The following is a 20392-nucleotide window of genomic DNA, read 5'->3' as shown; positions in this document are numbered from 1 at the left end:
GGCGGGCGGATAATAAGCGAGTGGGGCCGCGGCGATGCCATTGCTCTGAGTCACCGCGGCCGCGCACAGCTCCCGCTCCGGTAACCGGCGTGGGGCCCGCTTGAGCCACCCCGCGACGGGAAAAGGGGCGGCCGGTGCTGGTGGTGGTTGGTGGGGGAAAGGAGGAGGAAGGGGAGGGGGGGAGGCGGAGGAGAACCGCTCCGCCCGTAGCCCCCGGGGCCGCGGCCGCTCCGCCGGCGGGGTGAGTCTCGCCGGGCAGCGCGGAGAGAGGACATCGCGCTGCCTGCGCGCTCCGCTCCCACCGAGACAGCCCGTCCCGTCGGCGCGTCCCTGCTGCCCGCGCTTATTTTATTATTATTTTATTATTATTACCATCATCTTGATTTTCTTTTTTTTTTTTCTCTCTTTTTGTCCCCTCATTTTTTTTTTACCTTTTTTCCCCTTCTCCAAAGCCTTTTTTTGCATCCCTTTCCCCCCGCTGTCCGCGGCGAGCGCTGAGAGGCGAAAGGCAAGAGCCGCCGAAGAGGTCGGCAGGGAGAAGGGGGCGGAGAGACGGCGAGGGAGCGGCGGGTGTCGGTGCGGGAAGGCGGGGACGCGGCTCCCCCGGCCCGACCTCGGACCATGTACCAGGACTACCCCGGGAACTTCGACACCTCCTCCAGAGGCAGCAGCGGCTCCCCGGGACACCCCGAGACCTACTCCAGCGGCGCAGCCCAGCAGGTAAGGCCGGGCGCTGCCCTTCTCCCTCGGTTCCCCCGGGGGCTGCCGCCAGCGCTCCGGGCACGGGAGTTCCCCGCCACACCCGGGGAGCGGCGCTTCCTCCGCGGGGAAGGCGCGGGCGCCCGGCGGAGAGGCGCCGGCCGCGGGGGCGCAGGCGGGGCGGGCGCGGGCTGCCCGCAGCCGTCGTCCTGTCCCGTCCCCGCCGGCGGAGCAGCGCCGCTTCCCTCCTTCCCCGCCTGCTCCGGAGCGGGCGCCGCGACCCTACCGGGAGGGACGCAGAGAGGAGCTCCCCGTCGGTCGGGGCTCGGGATGTCCGCTCCGAGCGGTGAGGAAGCGTCTAGCGCGGCTGCCCCGCCGCCCCGCACCGGGCACAGGGTGGCCCGCGGGTGTCGGTGAGGGGACCCTGTCCGCGCCCCGCTGGGGTTAGCTCGGAAACTGAAGGGCTCTTCCGGGCAGTTGCCGGTACCGGGAGCACACGGGCGCATCTGTGTCTCTTCATCCCGCTTTTGTTCTCGTCGGGAGCTTCTCCGCCGTGCCCCGCTCGCCGCCCGTTCCCGGGCTCTGCCCTGGCTCGCTCGCAGCAGTTCGGGATGGCCCTTTCCGGAGCTCCGGGAGCTGCCGCCGAATTACTCTCAGGGCGCTGCCGCAGCTACCGCAGAGCCGGCAGTGTGGGGGGTGACGGGACGGGATTCGGAGCGGGCTCCGGCTTCTCCAAGCGCCCGAAGTAGTCTCCCCGCTTCTCTCCCCAAAACTTTGTCTCCGGGGCTGCTTTCTGCCTTGCGCACCGTGAGCACCAAAGGCCGGTGCTGCGCCGCTCTGCCCGGCCCTCCGCTCTGCCGCTCCACCGGGAGCCCCGGCCGCCCTCTGCCTGGCGACGGCCTCTTCCCGGACGGGAGTTCCTGGGAGTCGGTGGAGCGCTCCCTAGCCCGGTTCCCGCGGCCAGGCGGCGCTTAGGGAACGGGAGATACTTCCTTATGGAAGCGGCTTGAGCTCACGGACCTGCAAGCCGAACCGGGTGGTTTTTTGGTTTATTTCCCCCTCCCCACCTTTTCATTTCCTTAAGAAAACGTTTCGGGATGGCTTAGATGCCTACATGTACTAAATCCACCACTTCTGGGGAAGGCATTACACAATCGGGCCGGTTATACAAACCTGGGTTATTTCATAACTTGTTTACATCAGCTGGCCCAGCCTCACTCCCTTTTTTTGCCTCTGAAAAGTCAGAGTCGGGCTGCCCCCAACCCTCCCTGATATTTCATGTGTGGCTCGTATGAGCGACCTGGCAGCGGGAGCACATCGCTGTCCTCGCATCAAGAAGTCATAAGACCATAAAAGAAGAAGGGGTGGGGGGGGGAAAAACCCGTCCAGTCTTAAACTTTGCCAACCGTACCAGCCCGTGACATTCCTCGCATAAAAGAAGTTTTACCAGAAATGACTCGCTGCCGCTCCCCGCCTGCTCCAAACGCATCTCGCTGGTGCCCTCTGCGGGCTGCGCACCGAGGTTCCCAGCGGTTGTAGCGCGGCTCCGGTTTATCCCCCGTTTTACACTGAATGCTAGAGCAAGGCTGTGGGAGCGGGAAGGGGAGCTGAGAAGCTGGAAACGCTCGGCTAAGAAGCTGTGAATTCTCCGCTCTCCCTTTCCTCCCTTCGCTGGATTCAAGCACTTGCTGCGGGAGGTCGTCAAACTCCTGAGCCCCTTGATACTGAACTAAGTGAGGTCTGACCCACAACTGGGGGTCCCCCCGTTTCATTGCCGGGGGCTGCAAGTCTTCCCCAGGCAGCTGGTGCTCTTGGCTTAATGATACAGGGGCTGGAGACTAGTTTCTAGGGTTACTATCTGAAACGGAGCTCTGAGCAGGACACCGGCTTAGCAAGAACATAAATGTTTTCTTTAAGAATCTGGGAGATTTCTCAAGGCTTGTACGTCGTCTCTCCCTTGATCCTTACAGATGTTGTAGATTAGGATCAAATGTAAGCGTTGCCTTTACCCTAGCAGTCGGGCTGTTCTGCTGATTCTGGTCTTTGGAGATCTGCAGTTTTATCACTGTAGAAAATATGCATTGTAGGAATTTTTTCTTTCGTGTCTTTATTTGTCTTCCTTTCCCAAAGCAAGAAAAAGATGCATCAGTCACATGGTTAACTGGAAACCGTGTCTCTGAGCCAAAACTTTGATGCTTTTTAATTATTTTTCCCATAGAACGCAGCACTGGAACATTTTCCTTTTAAGTTGCGTGTCAAGCTATTTTCCTAATCACTGACTTGCCATGTGGTAAACATAGACTTTCATGGGAGGAGTTTGTGTACTCTTTCAGACCAGTCGACTTTGATATCCCAGCAGCATGTCCATTTTTCCTTCGAGGAGATGTTCAACTTGGGAGAGCCACCAGAGCACTTGTATTTATTATAGGATGTGTCCTAAACACCCTGTATTTTATAACTGAGTAGCTGTAAAACGTCCTCGGGGTGGTTTTGTTGTTGGGTTTGGTCTTTTTCTGTGGGCGCCATACCTGTTTCTAGACCAGTTTCTGGTGCTACTCAGCACTTGCAGTTACAGAGGTACGCGAAGGTCTGGAGGGGAGCAGAGATGTGGTGGGGTGTGGTGTGGAAGCTCCTTGTTAAGACGGAGAAGGAAACCATGGAGCCAAAGCCTGATATGTTCCCGTGCTCCTCAGCTGTGACCTGCTAACCGAGCCTGCCCCTGGGAGGACTCACTGGAGACTCCCTGGCTATGGACTGGGGGAGGCTCCCATCCCACCACATATTTTTGAGGCAGAGCAGAGACTGACCTCAGTTCTTGGCACTCCTAATAACAGGACTGTTGCTGCCTGCTGCTTAGTTGTTGGGGTTTGTTAATGATACCTTCATCTGCGTGTCGCTTGGGTCAGGAGGGGAGCAGTGGCTTGGCGGCTGAGCGTGTGCTGCGTGTGTAGCCCTGCAATCTGGCTATCGCCACATCTTTTCTGTAGTGCTGTGAATTCCTTGCAGATAAGGAAAACCAAGAGCCTGGCAGAGAGGTGCCTCCAGGAGCCTGTCCCGGATCGGGAGAGGAGAGCTGCGGGTCTCCTGGGCGAGGAAATGGCAGGAAGGGGTCTGAAAAGAAGAGAAACGGGGATGTGGGTCAGGGAAGGTGGTGCTGCCAGGCGGATTCAAGCTCTCTGAGGGGAGGAGGAATAAGGAGAGCAAAGCTGGGGCTGCAGTGTGGGGAAAGGTCTGGAGCTCCAAAGTGGGGAGGCCGGTGCTCAACGGGGCTGTGCAGGGCCTGCCTCTGAAGGCAGCTGTGTCCCAGGAGTCAGAGCTGATGGCCACCAGGCACAGCAGCAGGGGCAGCAGCATTTTAGCATAGCTAATCTAATCCAGTGCGGTGTCCTAGCAGGGAAAGACTGACCAGTCAGGAAGCAGTGCTTGTAAAACCTCGCCGTAGCCTGAGTACCCTTATCTGAAGACTCAGCCTGTCACAGCAGCGTGTCCCTGAGTTGGTTATCAAGGGAAAATACAGAACACGGGTTTGGGAGAAATTGCTTGAAGATATTTTGAGGGATTGGAGAGGAAGCTGGTGACAGAGATGGAGCGTGGCACAGGCAGGGGCTGCAGCCCCGCTCATCTCTTCCCCCAGTCTGCAAGCAAAAACTATGAAAGGATGCAAGCAAGCAAGCCTGCCGAGGGTTGTGGCTGGACTGAGCAGCTCCCCCTTGCTGTCCAGGAGGCCTCCACTGGTGTTAGAGTCCTAGGCTAAATACAGGGCTGACTGCGAGTGGAGTAGTTGCTTCATCTATAACTGTGAACTTGCATCTTTATGTGGCTGATTTGGTGGTGGGACTGACTCTCCTGACCTCTGATGGGAATTTTTAACACATAATTGGATGTCAGAGGCAAAGGTTGTTTGCTCTGGAATACAAATGGCATCTTCACATAAATGGTCTCAGGTTTTCAGCCATAGCTTTCTAGTGTCCCTGCAAAGAAGACAGGACTCTTCTGTGCATTTTGGGTGCAGGACGGATGGTGGCACAGGTAGGCAAAAGGTCATTGTAGAAGCCACTTGTGGAGCTGGAAGCAGAACTTGCGTCCCTTGACTTGAGCACTTGTGGTTCAACTAGTCTCTTACTTCCTCCCTTCTGGGAGGTTAAGGTCCTTTGTGTTATGGTTTTGGATGCACCAAGGCATCCTCTCCCATGCCGTGTGGTCACAGCCTGCACTGGGCAGAGCAAAGATGGGGATCCGCACCCTTAAATTCCTTTGCAGTGTTGACAGTTTTAATCTCTGGGTCTCTGTAGTTAATTGGGAGAGGTCACAAAGATGGCATGTGCTCTGAAATGTGGGGCATGCTGAGGCCGTGTGGGGCTCGAGCTCCAGGTGAATCTCTCAGGTTCTGGTGGGGCTTTTGCCAAGGTCTTGGTGCCAGTGTCATCCTGTCTGTGTAATTCCCCCACCTGCTTAACTGGATTCACTCTTTCTTTCTCTCTTCCTTTCTTGCTAGATATTGAGCTGTCAAATGCCAACTTACAGCTTTGATCAGTATTCAAACTGGATCTCCTGGTCTCGAGGCGTTGGCAGCTGGACTTATTGCAGCTAATACTGGCCCGAAATGCTGTAGCTATCAGAATGTGAAATACTATTTGCAGTAGCCTTGGTTTAACAAAGCACTTACGGTGCTTGACTAGGCACACCCTGAAAAGGAAATCTGTGCTGAAGTGCTGTCCCTTATCTGGGACGCTTACCTGAGCTGAGGTCAGGCTGATGCAAGGGCTCTCCTTTCTCTGGGAAGCTGGTTTGTTGACCCGAGAATGTGCGTTTTTTTTGTGGGATCATCTCAATGCTCACAAAATGAGTGGTAATGATGACTGCTGGTCTTACAAGCCCTGTCCCTTGGACTGTGATTGCTGGAGCAAGGCTTGTCTGTCTGTAAAACCAAGTCTAACCATTGGAAGCCTCCTGAAGTTGCTCAGCATAGACAAAAGCATTCTTTCTCCCCTGCTTCCCCCTCCGGGGACAAGCAATTGTTTTCCTTGCAATTTAGTGCCAGCATATTATCCAGATGGATTTACCTCTGTCTGAAACAAGGTGTACATGTATTTTGGAGGAGATCATTAGCTGCTGCCTCGGTTTTACTGCTGCCTTGTTTTGTCTAGACAGTGCAGAGAGCTGCAGGGAACTTGTCCGATCTGAATCCTAAGATCTATTTTATAGGCTGCTATTAAAATACATATCCTTGCACGTAACCATCCCGGGGCCGGGTTTCTCGCCCTGTGTGTGTGGCAAGCGCAGAGCCACTGAATGAGAAGCAAGCTGCTGTTCTCGCCATACCCAAACCCAGTGTGGACCGAGCCCAGGTTTCAGGGTAATCCTTTGGTAGGAGAAGGCTTTGCTCTGCCTGGCAATGGCGTTTCAGAACTGAAGTTTCTCTTCCTTTTCTTTGGACTCCTCAATTCCCCTTTCGTTGCACACCGGAAGGAGCGGTGGGCACAGGCGGGAGGCACTGGTGGGGATGCTGCCCCAGGGGAAGGCTGGTGTAGGGGATGCTGAGGAGGTGTGGGGGGATGAGGAAGCGGGCTGGGAGAGGGCAGGGCTGCTCCGGAGGGGAAGTGCCTGAGCCCAATGCCTTCCTCGGGGGGCTGTGGTGGGCAGGGGCAGCCTGGGATACTGCAGAGGCACTGCAGCCTATGCCTTTGCTTCAGGTGCTGCTTTGATCCTTGCTGGTGCCACTCCTGAGGGCCTAGCTGGTTTCTGAGTAACTGTTTATGTTCTGCTTTCATTGACGGCTTCTTCTCTCTCTCTTTCCCTTTTTATCTCCTGCTTTTCCTCCTAGAAATTCCGAGTAGATATGCCAGGATCAGGCAGCGCTTTTATCCCTACGATCAACGCCATCACAACCAGCCAAGACCTGCAGTGGATGGTCCAGCCCACCGTCATCACCTCCATGTCAAACCCTTACTCCCGTTCGCACCCCTACAGCCACCCACTGCCCCCGCTGTCTTCAGTGGCCGGACACACAGCCCTTCAGCGACCCGGTGTCATCAAAACCATCGGGACCACCGTGGGCCGGAGACGGAGAGACGAGCAGGTAACCACGGCGCGGAGAGCGGCTGGGGGTGCCCCGAAACCACTTGTAAAGAGATCCCCCTCTCTTGGGATCTCCTGGCCCCACGGGGAGTGCTGAGGTCCGTCCCCTGTGCTGCACAGGTGCTGGGGTTTCTCAGGGTGGCAGAGGGTGTGAGCCAGAGGGTGATTTAATTGCTGCTTCCTCATCGTACAGTGAGATTTACCCGATCTCTCTCAAACACTTCGCACCACTGGGCCTCACTGCGGCTCGGTTTCCAAAGCAGGTGAAACTCTGAAGTTGAGCCCTGGGTTTCGGTTTGAGTGTCTCTGCCACTGCAGGCAGAAGGAAACCTCTGAGCAAGCAGAGGAGTGTTTTCATAGCTCTTTTGTAAACCTGACACCCAAATTACATCAGCTGGTGGTTTGTGTCCTCTCGGTGGCAGCTAGCACTGCTCTGGTCTCACTCTGGGTGATACCACCAGTACCAGCCAGCATCGTGCAGGGAGGAATAGCTTCCTTAGAGCACCTCAGCTATAGTAGCAAGAACCTTCTGGATGTCTAAATCCACCTTCCCACTATGAACATGCAAACGCTTGATCTCTTTACAGGAGTGAGGTGACGATCCCATAAGCAGAGGGTTTTCTGCTCCCAAGTCAGCAGCATTTTCATAGCTGGGATGGGGTGACTTGTACCAGTGCTGCTCTGTGCTGAGCCTGCCCTTGGGAGGATGGATCCTGCTTTGGGACAGGGTGGTGGGCTAGATGCAGGCATCTTCTATAAATGCTTTCAACCCTGCCAGTCTCTTCTTATTAAGAAACAGCCTTCTCCAGGGCTGTCTGGTGAACAGCTATCCGCTGTGCAAGGCTGATTTCTTTAAAGAACAACAACAGCAGTCTGAATAGTCTAGATCTCTCTGTGTTGTTCCCAAGCAGCAGTTGTGTGGGTCGCTGCACAGCAGTGTAATGAGATGTGCTGCACAGCCTCGGTGCACGAGCACACACCATTGCCTGAGGTCTGTTTCCAAGAAGACTCACCAGCCCTACTTCTACTTCCATGTCGTCTGTTTTAATTCATTGTCTGATTATTTTATGTGGAGCAGCTCTCTGGTGTAGACCTAAAGGGGAGGGAAGGGGTTAAAGTAACTTGTCCAGAGTAAGACAAGCCTCAGTCTGAGGAGCTGGGATGAGTGCACTGAGGACTCATTTTTGGGAGGAAGGAAAGGCAGTCGTGTTGGTTCGGGTATGTGCCAGCCCTTTCCACCAGCCGGAGCTACCTCCCGGTTCACTGCGTGCAGGGCTGGTGTCCAAAGCCAGGGAAGCTCTCACGAGAACTGGGGCAATAATTAGCAACAACTAATTTGTTTGACAACTGCTGCCTCTGTGTTCACAAATTGGCCGTGAAGAGATCACCATATTCTCCGCTTTATTTGTTGTTCAGAGTTATTTGCTGAAGGATGCCTGCCAAGCAATTCCTGGCCTGTGGCTTGTTTGCAAGTCGTTCAGCGTGGGTCATTCAAAGCCAAGTCCTTTTGATTAGACACGTGCTAAGGCAGTACCCGGGCGCTCTACCGTGGCTCTTTGGCTCAGGTTTCCACTGTTGGTGCTTTGAACACCACATCGGAGTGCCTTTTTGGAAAACACTGTGTAACGCTTCGTGAAAAGAGCCTGTTTTGATGCACGTTTCTGCCAGTGAATGCACGTATTGGGCTTGGACAAGCTACAGATAACACATACAGCAGAGGCACAAATGGTGCCAAATCCAACTGCTTTCAAACAAGTCCAGCGGCCACTGACAGAATAGTCCTTTGTAGACCTGGTGTAACATTAAGCACGTCCAGATTAGAGGCTTGAGCCCCCTCTATGAGATGTTTGCAAAGCCATGGCCTCCGAGAGAGATAATTTCTCCTGGGAGGAGAAATTTCGATCCCAACATATTTCAATGAGGTCTGTGCTCCCAGAGCATGAAAGGGCCCTTGAAAACTGTACACAAAGGCCCCAAGTCAGCACAGAATCTGCGTGCATGCACAACGCTTTGCTGTACTGCAGATACTTGTGTGCAAATATATTTTCACCCTGCACACATACAAGCTGGAAGGTGAAAAGGCAGAGCTGTAGCAGGGACAGCTTGTAGGGGCTCCTTACTGCTGCCTGCAAGGGCATCCGGAGATGGAGCGCAGTGATCTGCTGATGGAAAAGCTTTCAGGCCCAAAACCTGTGTCCTGAAGTCCTAGAAGTACTCGTATTGTTCGGTGTGCGGCTCATGCTGTGTGCAGGTGAAATCACAGGCACAGACCCTGGTAAAAAGAAAGCAGAACCAAGCGAGGTGAATGCCCAGAGGCTGAGGTAAACCCCGTGGAACTGCAAAGGTGAAAATTAGGGAAATAAAGGAAACTGAAACGAACCAGAATGAGGTTAGCATAAAACTAACACGAAAAAAGAAAAACATGGTAAAAGGGTGAATGTCTCATTTGCAATTTTGACAGCCCCTGGAGATGCTGAAACTCAAAGCTTTCATGGGAAGGTTTTTCTTTCCATTCTCCGCTGGCACTACGTGAGCTCTGAGTCGCGCTTTGCAGCGCGCTCGTTTCACTGCTGTTGGCAGTCGCTGGGCTAGAGCCCTGGCTGCACACACCAGCCGGTGAGGCTGAAGTGCAGGGCACCAGGTCAGTCTGCAGTGGAGGAGGATGTGCAGCCGAGTGCGTGCCGTGAATCCCCGTGGTCTGTGAGCCGAGCCGTGCCAGCCCTCTTCGCACGCTGCTGTACCAGCTCCCTGGCCTTGGCGGTGGTACAAGCCTGTCTGCTGCTGCTGGGATTTACAAACCTCCTCTCAAACCCCCAAAAGCTAGGCCTGACTTGACCAGATCTTGCGGGCTCCTGCTCACTTCCTCTGGTTTCACAAGTGTCGCTCAATGGGTTTCTATGGACTTGCTCCTGACTTACATCAGTGAGGATGTCGGGAAGCCCTTGATATCACTGGAGCCTTGCCTGCTGTTGCAAGTGTGTTATCTTGCTGAGTGCTCGAAAATCTGAGGTCAGATTTTTGGGTGGTATAAATTGTTGCTTCATGGATTTCATGGGAGCTCTGCTGATTTTCCTGTCTCCCCCTTCCAGCTAACAACTATTTTTTCTGTGGGAAGCAGCAGATTATTTTCTTTCAAGAAAGAGGCACTTACAACATCGTGCTCTGGTTTTGCTTAATGTACCACCCAAGTTGTGAAACAATCAGAGCATCTTTTATCTGTTTGGCCTTGGTGCAGATTCACTGTCCTCTTACACAATCTTCCCCCTGCTCCCAACTCCATCTTCTCCTCACCCTTCTGCTAAGACCCAGTTCAGGGAGAGATACTGTGCTTTCATCTTCTGCTGACACTGGTGAAGAGGGGGAGTGCTCAGCATCCTGCTGGATCAGGCCTTTTTCCTTTGCGTTGTGGTTAAATCCTTGAGAACTTCAAGGAATGCCTTGCTCAGATCTGATTGTGGGTTTTCTTGGCACTTGCCTACAGCTGTCTCCTGAGGAAGAGGAGAAGCGAAGGATCCGGAGAGAGAGGAACAAGCTGGCAGCTGCTAAGTGTCGTAACAGGCGTCGAGAGCTAACAGAGAAACTCCAGGCGGTACGTGCTCTGCATACATTCCTCCTTCCTTGTCACCTGCCCTTTGGACCAGCTTGAAGGGCACTGCTCTCCCTCAGCTAGCATGTTTGAGGAAGATGCTACAAAACATGCGCTGTCTTCCCCTTCCAGGGTTGCCCAGTGATGTTACTCCTACAACAGTGGTGGTAAGGGCTCAGACTCAGAGCTCAGGAGGCTGAATTCCCATTGTTGCCTGCCCAAAATGTCCTAGGAGCTCCCTTCCCTCTAGCCTTCCAACTAGCATGAGTCTTCCTATCTCTGGCCTTCCTCCATAAGTGGAAATAAAGATGCTGTATGCCTCAAAGGCAGACTTTAAGGACAAAAGCACTGAAGACGGTAGGATCATCTGAAAGCAGTAGAAAAAGAAGCAGATGTTATATGTACCTGTCAAAGCTACATCCTTTAGGCTAACCTTTCTTTGGTGGGGATAAATGATTTCCTGCACAAAAGAAGCAAGAAAGGTCTAATGCCACAGGGGAAACAGCTAGTTAAGCTGGAGAATGTAGGAATGACCACAAGAACCAGGGGGTGGATAAGGGACTGAAGAGGAGGAGAGGATGGGTTGTGTTGAAGGAGGCTGGAGGGAAGGCTCTAGCGCTCCTGGTCAAGAACCATGCTGGGGCTGGTTTTATTCAATGATCTTATTAAGAAGAACAGTAGCGAAAGCGTACCAGTGGAATGTGCTGCTGACTCAAATTTGGGAGGTATTCCCAGTGTAGTGGAAGCAGGACATCCTGTAGGAAGAATCTGAGGATTGTCATGACCAAAGTAATAGAAGTGAAAGGAGTGCAAAGTGGGAGGTCATAACGTGAAGGACTGAGGACAAGTTATTTGTGAAATGGTGAGCTCCTCACACAGGAAGGTATTAATTGCTCACAGATTGACTATGATGATCAGTGTGACGTGACCACAGGAAAGATATACGTGTATATCCTAGGATGCAGTCAATGGAGATGAAAGTGGAGTGCAAGAGTCAGACCTAACCTGGAATGTAGAACCATAGAATCATAGAACAGTTAGGGTTGGAAAGGACCTTAAGATCATCCAGTTCCAACCCCCCTGCCATGGGCAGGGACACCTCACACTAAAATATATGCACTATATACAATATATTGTATATATTATATATACAATATGCACTATAGAAAAAAAATGGAAACAGCTTAGAGATTGTCGTATGCTACCTCTTATTTAAGTGAAAAGAATATGACTTACCTAATGCAAAAAAAACAATGGGAGGGTATCCGAGTCCTCTCTGCTACGGTGTCTGTCAGGCAGACAGCAAAGGAGAAGAGTGAAGTCACAGGCTAAGAGTGCTAGAAGCTGGCCATGAGAAAATGAAGGTGAACTCATGAGGAGACTATTTATAACCCTTATATTGGTGAAGTTTGGGAATAGCCTACTGGCAGACACATGAAATACAAGACACTCAGCTGGCAATGACCTGATGCCTGCTCGGGTCATAAGGAGTCTAGGGGGTATCTGCTCATGCCAGGTGGGAACTAGACATGATGTCCATGCTCCAGGTGAGGAGCAGTTTCAAAGCCTCTGGTATTTACTTATTCCCCTTTTCTCTGCAGGAAACTGAAGTGCTGGAGGAGGAAAAGTCAGTGCTGCAAAAGGAGATTGCTGAGCTCCAGAAGGAGAAGGAGAAGCTGGAGTTTATGCTGGTGGCTCACAGCCCCGTGTGCAAGATCAGCCCTGAGGAGCGTCGGAGCCCTCCATCCAGCAGCCTCCAGAGTGTTCGGACTGGAGCTAGCGGAGCGGTGGTGGTGAAGCAGGAGCCTGTGGAGGAAGAGATCCCTTCCTCCTCTTTGGTCCTTGACAAAGCCCAGAGGTCTGTCATTAAGCCCATCAGCATTGCTGGAGGTTTTTATGGGGAGGAGGCACTCAACACTCCCATCGTGGTGACCTCAACACCAGCCATCACTCCTGGCTCCTCCAACTTGGTGTTCACTTACCCCAACGTGTTGGATCAGGAGTCTCCTCTCTCGCCGTCCGAGTCCTGCTCCAAAGCTCACCGGAGAAGCAGCAGCAGCGGTGACCAGTCCTCGGATTCCTTGAACTCTCCCACCTTGCTGGCGTTGTAATCCCCCTGCGGCCCCCCATTTTGCCAGTGTGTTACATCCCCCCCAGCACCATGGGGGGAGCCCCCCTCTGTGGGATTAGAGACAGGCACAGGATCGTTCAAGCACAAGGGCAGCAAGAGCAAGGATGGGGAAGTGCTGCAGCTCCAGGAAGGAGAGTGAGGACCAACGCCAGCTCCCTGGAGGCAGGAAATGGCAAGGGTGGGACTGACGCACCAGGACTGTTTGGAGAGGGTGACGTCCCCTCTGTAGGGACTGCCTATGGAAACCTTTTTATGGCCGTGGTGGACTTGGGGAGCACTCGTGGCCGGGACTGAAGGCGAGCTGCAGAAATTGCTAGTCGTCCCTTTCCTTTGTGAATGGATCTGATCGGTTGTGCTCTGTGCTTAGATCATTCTGGTTAGCTGATCTTACAACTTCTCACTTTCAATCTCTCCCTCTCTCTCTCTCTCTCTGTGCTTATCATTTCCAATGTTGTCGATCCCATGACATTTCATCCAGTTGCTTTGAACTCTAAAGGCTTGTTAGGATTTTTCCCCTCAGGACAGGCTGTGGGGAAGCACATAGGGTTGCCCAGGCAGGGGGGGATGGCTAGGAAGTCCAGGAATGAGGGAGGATGGGGGACATGAGGAGCCTGAGGGCTCAGCAGCAAGGGCAGAGCTCAGAACTCTGGCTTGGGGCACAGAGACAGCAGTAGCCTCATGCAGAAGCCTTTCTTCTTAAAAATGTAGATATATTTATCCCCTTGGGCTCCTCAAAACACAAGTTAGCATCTCAGGGCCAAAGTAGCACCAGAAAAGCTGCTGGGCTGGTACTTACCAGTGTCTTTGGCAGGGTTTTACCCCAGTTTGGTGGATATCAAATCTGCTGCTTGTTGTTTACTTTTCCTGGGCTGCCTGCTATCTAGGGAGTATTGCATCTTCCTCCCCATCCAGGCTTCTGACTCAGAGGCTGTTTTCTTCCTGTTAGTAAATCCTCCCCTTGGCCATATTAGTAAAACATGCTACCGAAAAAGAGGTGGCACCATGTGCCTATAAATCTAGGATGGAGACTGGCAGTGGATAAGATGGTGAAACTACCTTTCTGTCTGTACCCTTGCTGACCTTTTCATTGTTGGGAAACAAAGCAGTGAACATCCACCAGTTGATACTAGTGGGTGTTGTTTGCTCAGAGATTCCCAATTTCCGAGGCTGGGAGGAAGGCAGTGGTCCAACCTCCAGCACAGCACAGGCCACAGGGTGCTCCTGACCAGGCAGGAATGGCATGGTTGAAGTGGTGACCTATTTGAACTAGAACAGAGCTTCCAACAACCTCTGGTTATGAATGACAAATGACAGCAGAGGAAAATGGGTTACGATTGTTTGCACCTTGATCTTTGGCCTCTGGGTTTTTACGTTGTAATTGATCTGATTGTGTCGGGGTTGATTGGCCTGAAGACAAAACAAATCAGAGGGCTCTTCCCCCTAGCCCTGGGTCCTCGTCTTCTCCAACCTGTGGGCTTGGCTGCTACTACTAAGTGCTCACAGAGGGCACAAGCTCTCCAGCGCTGCTGTTCACTACTGAAAACAGTAATGTGTATAACCTATTCCTGCATGGAGCCAAGCTCAGTTCCTATCGATGTCAAACCATGACTATGTGCACACTAGGATTGCTCTGCTTGCCAGCTAAATCACTTGAGGGATAGCTCTCTGGTCCTGCCTGTTGAAGCTGTGGTGGCAGCTATTTATTTTGGTGTGAGATTTTCTTGTTCTTTTATATATATTTTTTTTAATCAACTGAACCCGGGATATTTCTTGGTCAGGCTGGACCTGAAGAAATGCAATATACAATTATAGGGCCAGTCCTGTGAGATGCTAAACTGCTGCAGTCCTCACCAGCTCCACTGGGAATTAATAGGGTTCAGTCTTGTGGAACCGGACCTTTCCTCAGCAGGGCTGGTTTCCCTCAAACCCTGGCCACTGTCCGTTCCATGAGTCATTTCAAAGGGACACTACTTTGGCTCTAAAGGTAGGCTTTGTTTTTTTTGTTATTACTATTATTTTTAAACACAGATATTTACCAAACCTTCCAGAAATGGAAAAATATGAGTGATCTTTTTGCTTTTTAAAGCTGATTGGGATTCAGGCTTTTTCTTTATCACTAAAACACTTCCATCATTATACCACTGCCGGAGGTTTCAAATGAAGCTTGCACAATAAGTAAAATTGATGAAGGAGTTCTCTTGTCCTTACATGAACATCAGAACTTCCTTTTTAACAAAGTAGACCCTAAACTTCCCGTAGTTAGCACAGAGGGTCCTGTCCTCATAGGGGTTTATGAGGATGACATCACTTTAGGTTGCTTGTTTGTGCTAGTCTGGATTGAGAATCTAAAACTGCTCAATAACATGGCTCTGCCTGTCATTTCCACTCGTTTTTGAGCAGAATACAGCACTGACAAGTGACGAATCCTAAAGTGATGCAGCTACTTTTGAGGCTAGCTGATCAGGATTGCTGTCTCCTGGGAATTTAGGAGCATTCCTACTTGGGGTTTCAGGAAGTCAGGTGCATCCTCAAACCCAAATAAGCCCAGCTCCTGGTGGAACAACAAAAACCTACCTTTCATCGCTGAATCATTGCCAGAAGGAGCTAAGGATCTGCAGCTGGCCCTTGCCCACTGCCTGCTGCCTTGGCATTGACCTTCTCAGGGACAGGATGGTCCCCTTTCCTGTCCTCTGATACTAATGGGAGCCACTTGAAACTGCCTGGAGAAGAGGATTATTTTCTACTATCTGGAAAAAGCCCTGAATACCTTGTGCCTGCCCGTTTTGTCCCTTAAATCTCTCAGAGGATGTCTGTGTTGGGATCGCTGGTCTCCTGCCTCTTCTGTATTTTGTGGGTCAGCCTTACTCTTGTTTAGTTTCTGGCAGACAGGTACAACTTGAGCTCCTCTGCTGTTTTGGTCTGGCCCCGCATTCTTCTCTTCAGGTTTACTGTGCTTTTTTTGGGAAATTACTGTCTTCTTCATCCCCCAAATGGTATATTCTGTGAGTACATTCCCTGCCAATTCCTAAACGTAGTCTTCATGTTCTGCATGTAATGGGGATGTGGGAGCTGTTATAACTAGTGTCTGACCAAGAGTTGTTTGAGTCAATGGAAAAAGGCCCAGGGAATTGTAGCTGGTATTGGGTCAATCCCCTAGTGACTGGCCCAAGGAAGCCTTTAACAACATCTTAAATTAATCAATGCCAAACTGGGAGGAGCAGTAGCAGCTGCTCTGAAGGAAACATTCAGCTTCCAGGTGATGTTTGCCATTCCAGTTTTGCCCTTGTTCCTCCTCCCCCTTTCGTAGTTGTGGCATTGCCTTCATCCATTCCTTTCTCGTAGGTGTGGAGACTGGGTGAGTCTCAAACTGCTTGTGGTGTGATGGGATTTGGGACCAACATGCTGGGGACAGTAGCTGCCTGTTTTTATAATTATTATTTAAATGATCTATTTAGTTCATCTGAACCTTTTAATTTTGCTGCTTACTGTATGTAGGATCCACCTGGCCTTCATCCTAAATGAAAAGAAAAACAAAATGAAAGCAAACCTAAGACACCCCCCCCCTCCTCCCTGGTATCTTATTTATTGGCAGGCAGCCGTCTTGTGCCTGCTCCAGCAGATCTGCCCACCATTAATTTAACATCCTCCCAACTCACATTCCTGCTGTTTGGTTGTTGCCTTCTTTTTTTGCCTTTTGTTGTTGGGGTTGTTTGTTGTTTCGTTTCTTCGTTCTAAAACAGACTTCTGAAATGTAAGAGATCTTATTATCATGACACTTACAGGTTCATTTTCATTAGGAAGGCCAAGTCAAACATTCTAAGAGGTGGGGGGAACAATCTGCATTTTATTTCTTATTTATTTATCATGTTTACATCTTTTTTTTTTTTTTTTGTTCAAGACTTGGATATAATAAAGAAAGCATTAAAAATATTCCAATCTTCTTCTGTTTTTAGGTTAATAATTGTTTTTCTTTTGATTCTTTAAATGAAAGATTCTGGGTTTTGTTGTCGTCTGTATAAAATGTACAAAGAGATGTGTTTCTAAAGATGCATTATCATTCCTCTGTGAACAGTAGGTTGAGTTCAGGACGAATCTCAGAATACAAGATAATAATAAAATCCCATCCTGTTTTACTTAATTGTTCCCCTCCTATCCTGTATGATTAAAGGGTTATTCCACTTTCTTGTTTGTGGTTACTTGATATTAAAACCATATTAAAATGTGTAGAAAATAGGTATCCAATTGTTTTTGCTCAGTGAGAGAATAAACTGTTGTATATATCTTGATATACTGTGTAGTTCAAAGTAACATCAATAAGGGATAGTGCATCTTTATTAGGGCGATAAGTTACTAGTGTCACTAAAGTCTACTTTAAGATCCTCACATACAGAAAGGGCCTGATTCTGATTCCACTCTCCTGGGGACACATTGAGAGCATCAGTAGCATTTTGCTGCTGCAAAGCGGGTGTCAGAGGCAGAATCAAGCCTCAGTGATTAATAGGTGACCATGAGGATTATTGAAGGTTTGGGGGCACCATTATCTTTCTTTTTTTTTTTTGTTGGGTTTTCTTTTTTCCCTCTAAAGTTCTAGCTCATGGGGGTTTTGTTTGGTTGGGTTTTCTTGTTTGTCTGCAGTGAAATAGTTTCTGCCACAAGCTGGTTCTTAAAGGTGACTGCTGAATCGGGACCCTTCTTTGCTTGTCGTGATCTTAATGCTGTTCTTGCAGTCCTGGAGAATCAGCTCTCAGGCATTCTCTCTGGCATTGTCTCTTTCCTGTTCTTGTTATTTTACTGAATTACAGGCCTACAGTATTTGCACTAAAACAAAAAGCTTGTTAGAGAAAGCTTGCTGCTATGAAAGAAAACACATTAAAATTGTTCTGCTTTTACAATTTTAACTGAGTAGCATTTTGTAGAATAAAATCAATTTAGACTGAAAAGAAAAAAATGACTTTTCTTTTTTCCTCTGCACTTTCTTCGCCCCACACTCCTCTCTTTTCCTCCCGTTCCTCGGTGGTGTGATGTTCCCCCCCCCCCCCTTCTCCTTTGGTGCTCAGTTGTAATGATTGGCTGTATTGTTGACTATGCTGCTGAGAATTATGACACTTGTAAATCTTGTTTTAATGACATTGTGGACACTTTTTGTATAGCAAGAGCTAACTGGAGTTCTTCTCTCTCTGTTAATTGAAGTTATTAAAAAGCTCCCTTTGCCATGACCAATTAAAAGCTCGCATGTTCCTTCAATATGAACAAATGGGTACAGCATTGCCAGGTGCCCGGTTGTAGCAGGGCTCAGGGCTTCTTTCATGGAGAGCAGCTGCAATCCAGACATCTGTTAGCTGCAACAATGGCAAATGAGGCAGAGGCTAGCTGAGCAGACCACCTGGGCTAAAAGGCAAATAATGCAGTAATCCTTTCATCTTGGCTTCAGAAAGGAAAGGGGTAGTGCTAGCGTTAGGTTAGGCAGTAAGGAGGCAGGTTAAGATGGGATTCCCTTGCTCACCTGGGAAAAGCTGCAGTCCCTGGAGTGGAGGGAACCTGGGTACACCAGGCTGAGAGTGGAGGATGTCATATCCAAGTTAAAAAAGAAACGGTGGTAGGGAGGAGATACTGGGTGAGTCATGGCTAGCCAAGCTGGTGCCAGGCCAAGCTGCTCCTTACTCATGGGTTTCCTTAAGAGTAATGTCTGCTGTGGCTTCCTGCTGCTCCTTGTCCCTCTTTTTTTTCATACCCCATTCTTTTTTTTCTTTATTTCTTTATTTTTTTTTTGTTGTTGTTTTTGGTTTTTAACCCCTGCATCCTCCTAGTGCCATGGGGAAGGAGATGGGAGATACTGGAGTAAGTTCTGTGGCTGTTCTATGAAAGTATTTGTGAAGTCATGGGGAATGCTGAAGGTATCAGTCACCGGAGCGGGGAATACCTGCACATGCCTGTGTGAAGTGAGCTCAGCAGGCAGGAATCCATGTTGTAGGAGCACTGACACAAAGTCAACATCGGAGGGTTTGGGCTATAGAGCTGGAGACAGCCTTAGGGTGCCCCATGGGGTCAAGGATGATGCAGAGCATGAGGGGGAACCTTTGGGAGGCTTTTTCTAAATGCACTTGTCCTAATGGGGCTAAAGGAAAAAGCAGGTATTCTGGGGGGCATGGCAATTATAAGCAAATACACCAAAGGACCCAAGAGCATCATCACTTAATATACATCTCAATGGGGCCTCGGGCATGCGGGAGTCCCCATTTGATCTCCTGCACACAAGCTTTCTCTCAGGGGAGTGCCTCCAGGATTTCCTGCCTTGCGAAGGGCTTTCCCATTACACCAGTGCACAGAGGCATCCAGCCTCGATTTTTGTCAAACCGGCTCCTTTGGCAGCATATCCCCCCCTCCGCCCCCTCCCAAAAAAAAAAGCCAACAGGAGGATACGTTCTTGCTTGCCTCCTGCCAACCTGAAGCGCTCCCTAAGCTCCTGTTTGCTGACAGCGCCCTTCAAAAAGGCTTAAGGTTGCTTGTCTGCAAATGCTGGTTGCGAGGCTTAGGCCTCCCACCTGATTTCCTCCCAGCACTGGAGGGTTGCAACTGCCTTTTATCATCATTAGCTTGCAGATGCTGGAATGTCCACAGCAATTACTCTAATTCAGGTTTTGAAGGATGAAACTACACAGCGGAGCGAACTGTTTTCCACCAGCCTTCTAGCGGTGGGAGGCCAAATTCTACCACATTGACATGGAACGTGTGTTTTTCCCCAACATCCTCATCTTGGTTTAGATCTCCACTTCGCACAGGGAATTTCTCCTCCTTCTGAAACAGATAACCCTCCTTCCACCCTGCGATGCCCAGACCTTGCTCTCGTGCAAGGGAGGGATCTGTGTGTTACCACGGGGCGGGCAGAGTCATGCTGGAAGAGAGATCACCCAGTCTTTCTGCAATGAGAGGATGTGAGGGGCATCTGCACTGAAAGCCCTTCAGTCAGGATCAGTATACATCCCAGGGTTCTTAGTGTGTACAAGAAGGCTCCTCGCTCTTTTGCCTGTCCCCTTCCCATGATGTGAAACTCATCTCTGGACTTTCCTCCCAGTCTCATTTCTCAGTGAAGTACCAAGAAGTGATTCACCTCTCTGGGCACCATGTGCGGGCAGCCTCATCTTCCTACCTATTCAGTGGAGGGGAGCCCCTAGCTGGGGCAGAGCTTTTGTGGGTAGAAAAAGCCTAGAAGAGTGACCTTAATGTATCATGCCAGAAGCGTCAATTTGTCAGATGAAGGCCTGTGGTGGTTATTTACCTTTGCTTCTTCAATTTTGGTCTAGAATCTGCAGGAGCAGCTACAGGAACACTGTAGAGATTCTGCAGCCAATGGAAAGAATAAGCGTGTGCTAAACCTGAAGAAAGCTTAATGGCAAGCAGAGCTGGAGTGGGAGTGTGGGGGAAAGGAGAGCATCCAGAATGCTGGTTTGAAGTGATGTTTCCACTCTCATGTGGGAAGGATGTGACAGAGGAAAACTGTGACACAGTTATTGCATCAGATACCCCGAAGTGGAACAAATGATGTATGTTTATTTTAAAACACACATCACCTTACGGCCCTACTCCTACTGATGTCTGTGACCCGTGCCTATGACCTGACCCCCTGAAGTTTCATGTCATCATAGCAAGCTCCTTAATTCAGTTGCAAGAGCCCGGTGTCTTATGCTCTGTCTCATGTGGCACAAGTGAGGTCCTCATTCAGCAGTGCTTGGCCAGTGTCAGCACAAGGAGCAATACCTATGGATTATCGACCTAGGTGGGAGTTGCTGGCACTCCCTCATAAGGCTGAGGTTCAAGAAGAAGGGGGTTTGTGTGTGTTCCAGTGTAGGGAGATCCAAGACACCTCAGGAAGATTCTTCTTGATGAACACAGGGCAAGGC

The 20392-nt window shown here is 50.3% G+C and overlaps 1 protein-coding gene across 1 annotated transcript; it reads left to right on the top strand.

The window, feature by feature from the left end:
* The first annotated feature begins 426 nt into the window (after positions 1-426).
* On the top strand, positions 427-17710 carry FOSL2 (FOS like 2, AP-1 transcription factor subunit). Its single transcript, XM_061475561.1, has 4 exons — positions 427-720; positions 6524-6778; positions 10259-10366; positions 11965-17710. The coding sequence occupies exons 1-4, from the start codon at positions 622-624 to the stop codon at positions 12472-12474; spliced, it is 972 nt and encodes a 323-aa protein (XP_061331545.1). The 5' UTR covers positions 427-621; the 3' UTR covers positions 12475-17710.
* Positions 17711-20392: the final 2682 nt, after the last annotated feature.

The sequence above is a fragment of the Pezoporus flaviventris genome, unplaced genomic scaffold (assembly GCF_033815535.1).
Source record: "Pezoporus flaviventris isolate CSIRO_AGI_PZ_B2104156 unplaced genomic scaffold, CSIRO_AGI_Pfla_v1 ptg000083l, whole genome shotgun sequence".
NCBI classification, from domain to species: domain Eukaryota; kingdom Metazoa; phylum Chordata; class Aves; order Psittaciformes; family Psittacidae; genus Pezoporus; species Pezoporus flaviventris.
The sequence above is the reverse complement of the archived record's forward strand: the minus strand, read 5'-3'. Positions and strand labels throughout refer to the sequence as shown.

What these genes read in the sequence shown, in the direction of transcription:
- FOSL2 (XM_061475561.1), top strand. Translation starts at nt 622, where the DNA reads ATGTACCAGGACTACCCCGGGAACTTCGACACCTCCTCCAGAGGCAGC. An exon ending in CCAGCGGCGCAGCCCAGCAG is followed by an intron (nt 721 to 6,523) that starts GTAAGGCCGGGC and finishes TTTTCCTCCTAG; the next exon opens with AAATTCCGAGTAGATATGCC. An exon ending in GGAGACGGAGAGACGAGCAG is followed by an intron (nt 6,779 to 10,258) that starts GTAACCACGGCG and finishes ACTTGCCTACAG; the next exon opens with CTGTCTCCTGAGGAAGAGGA.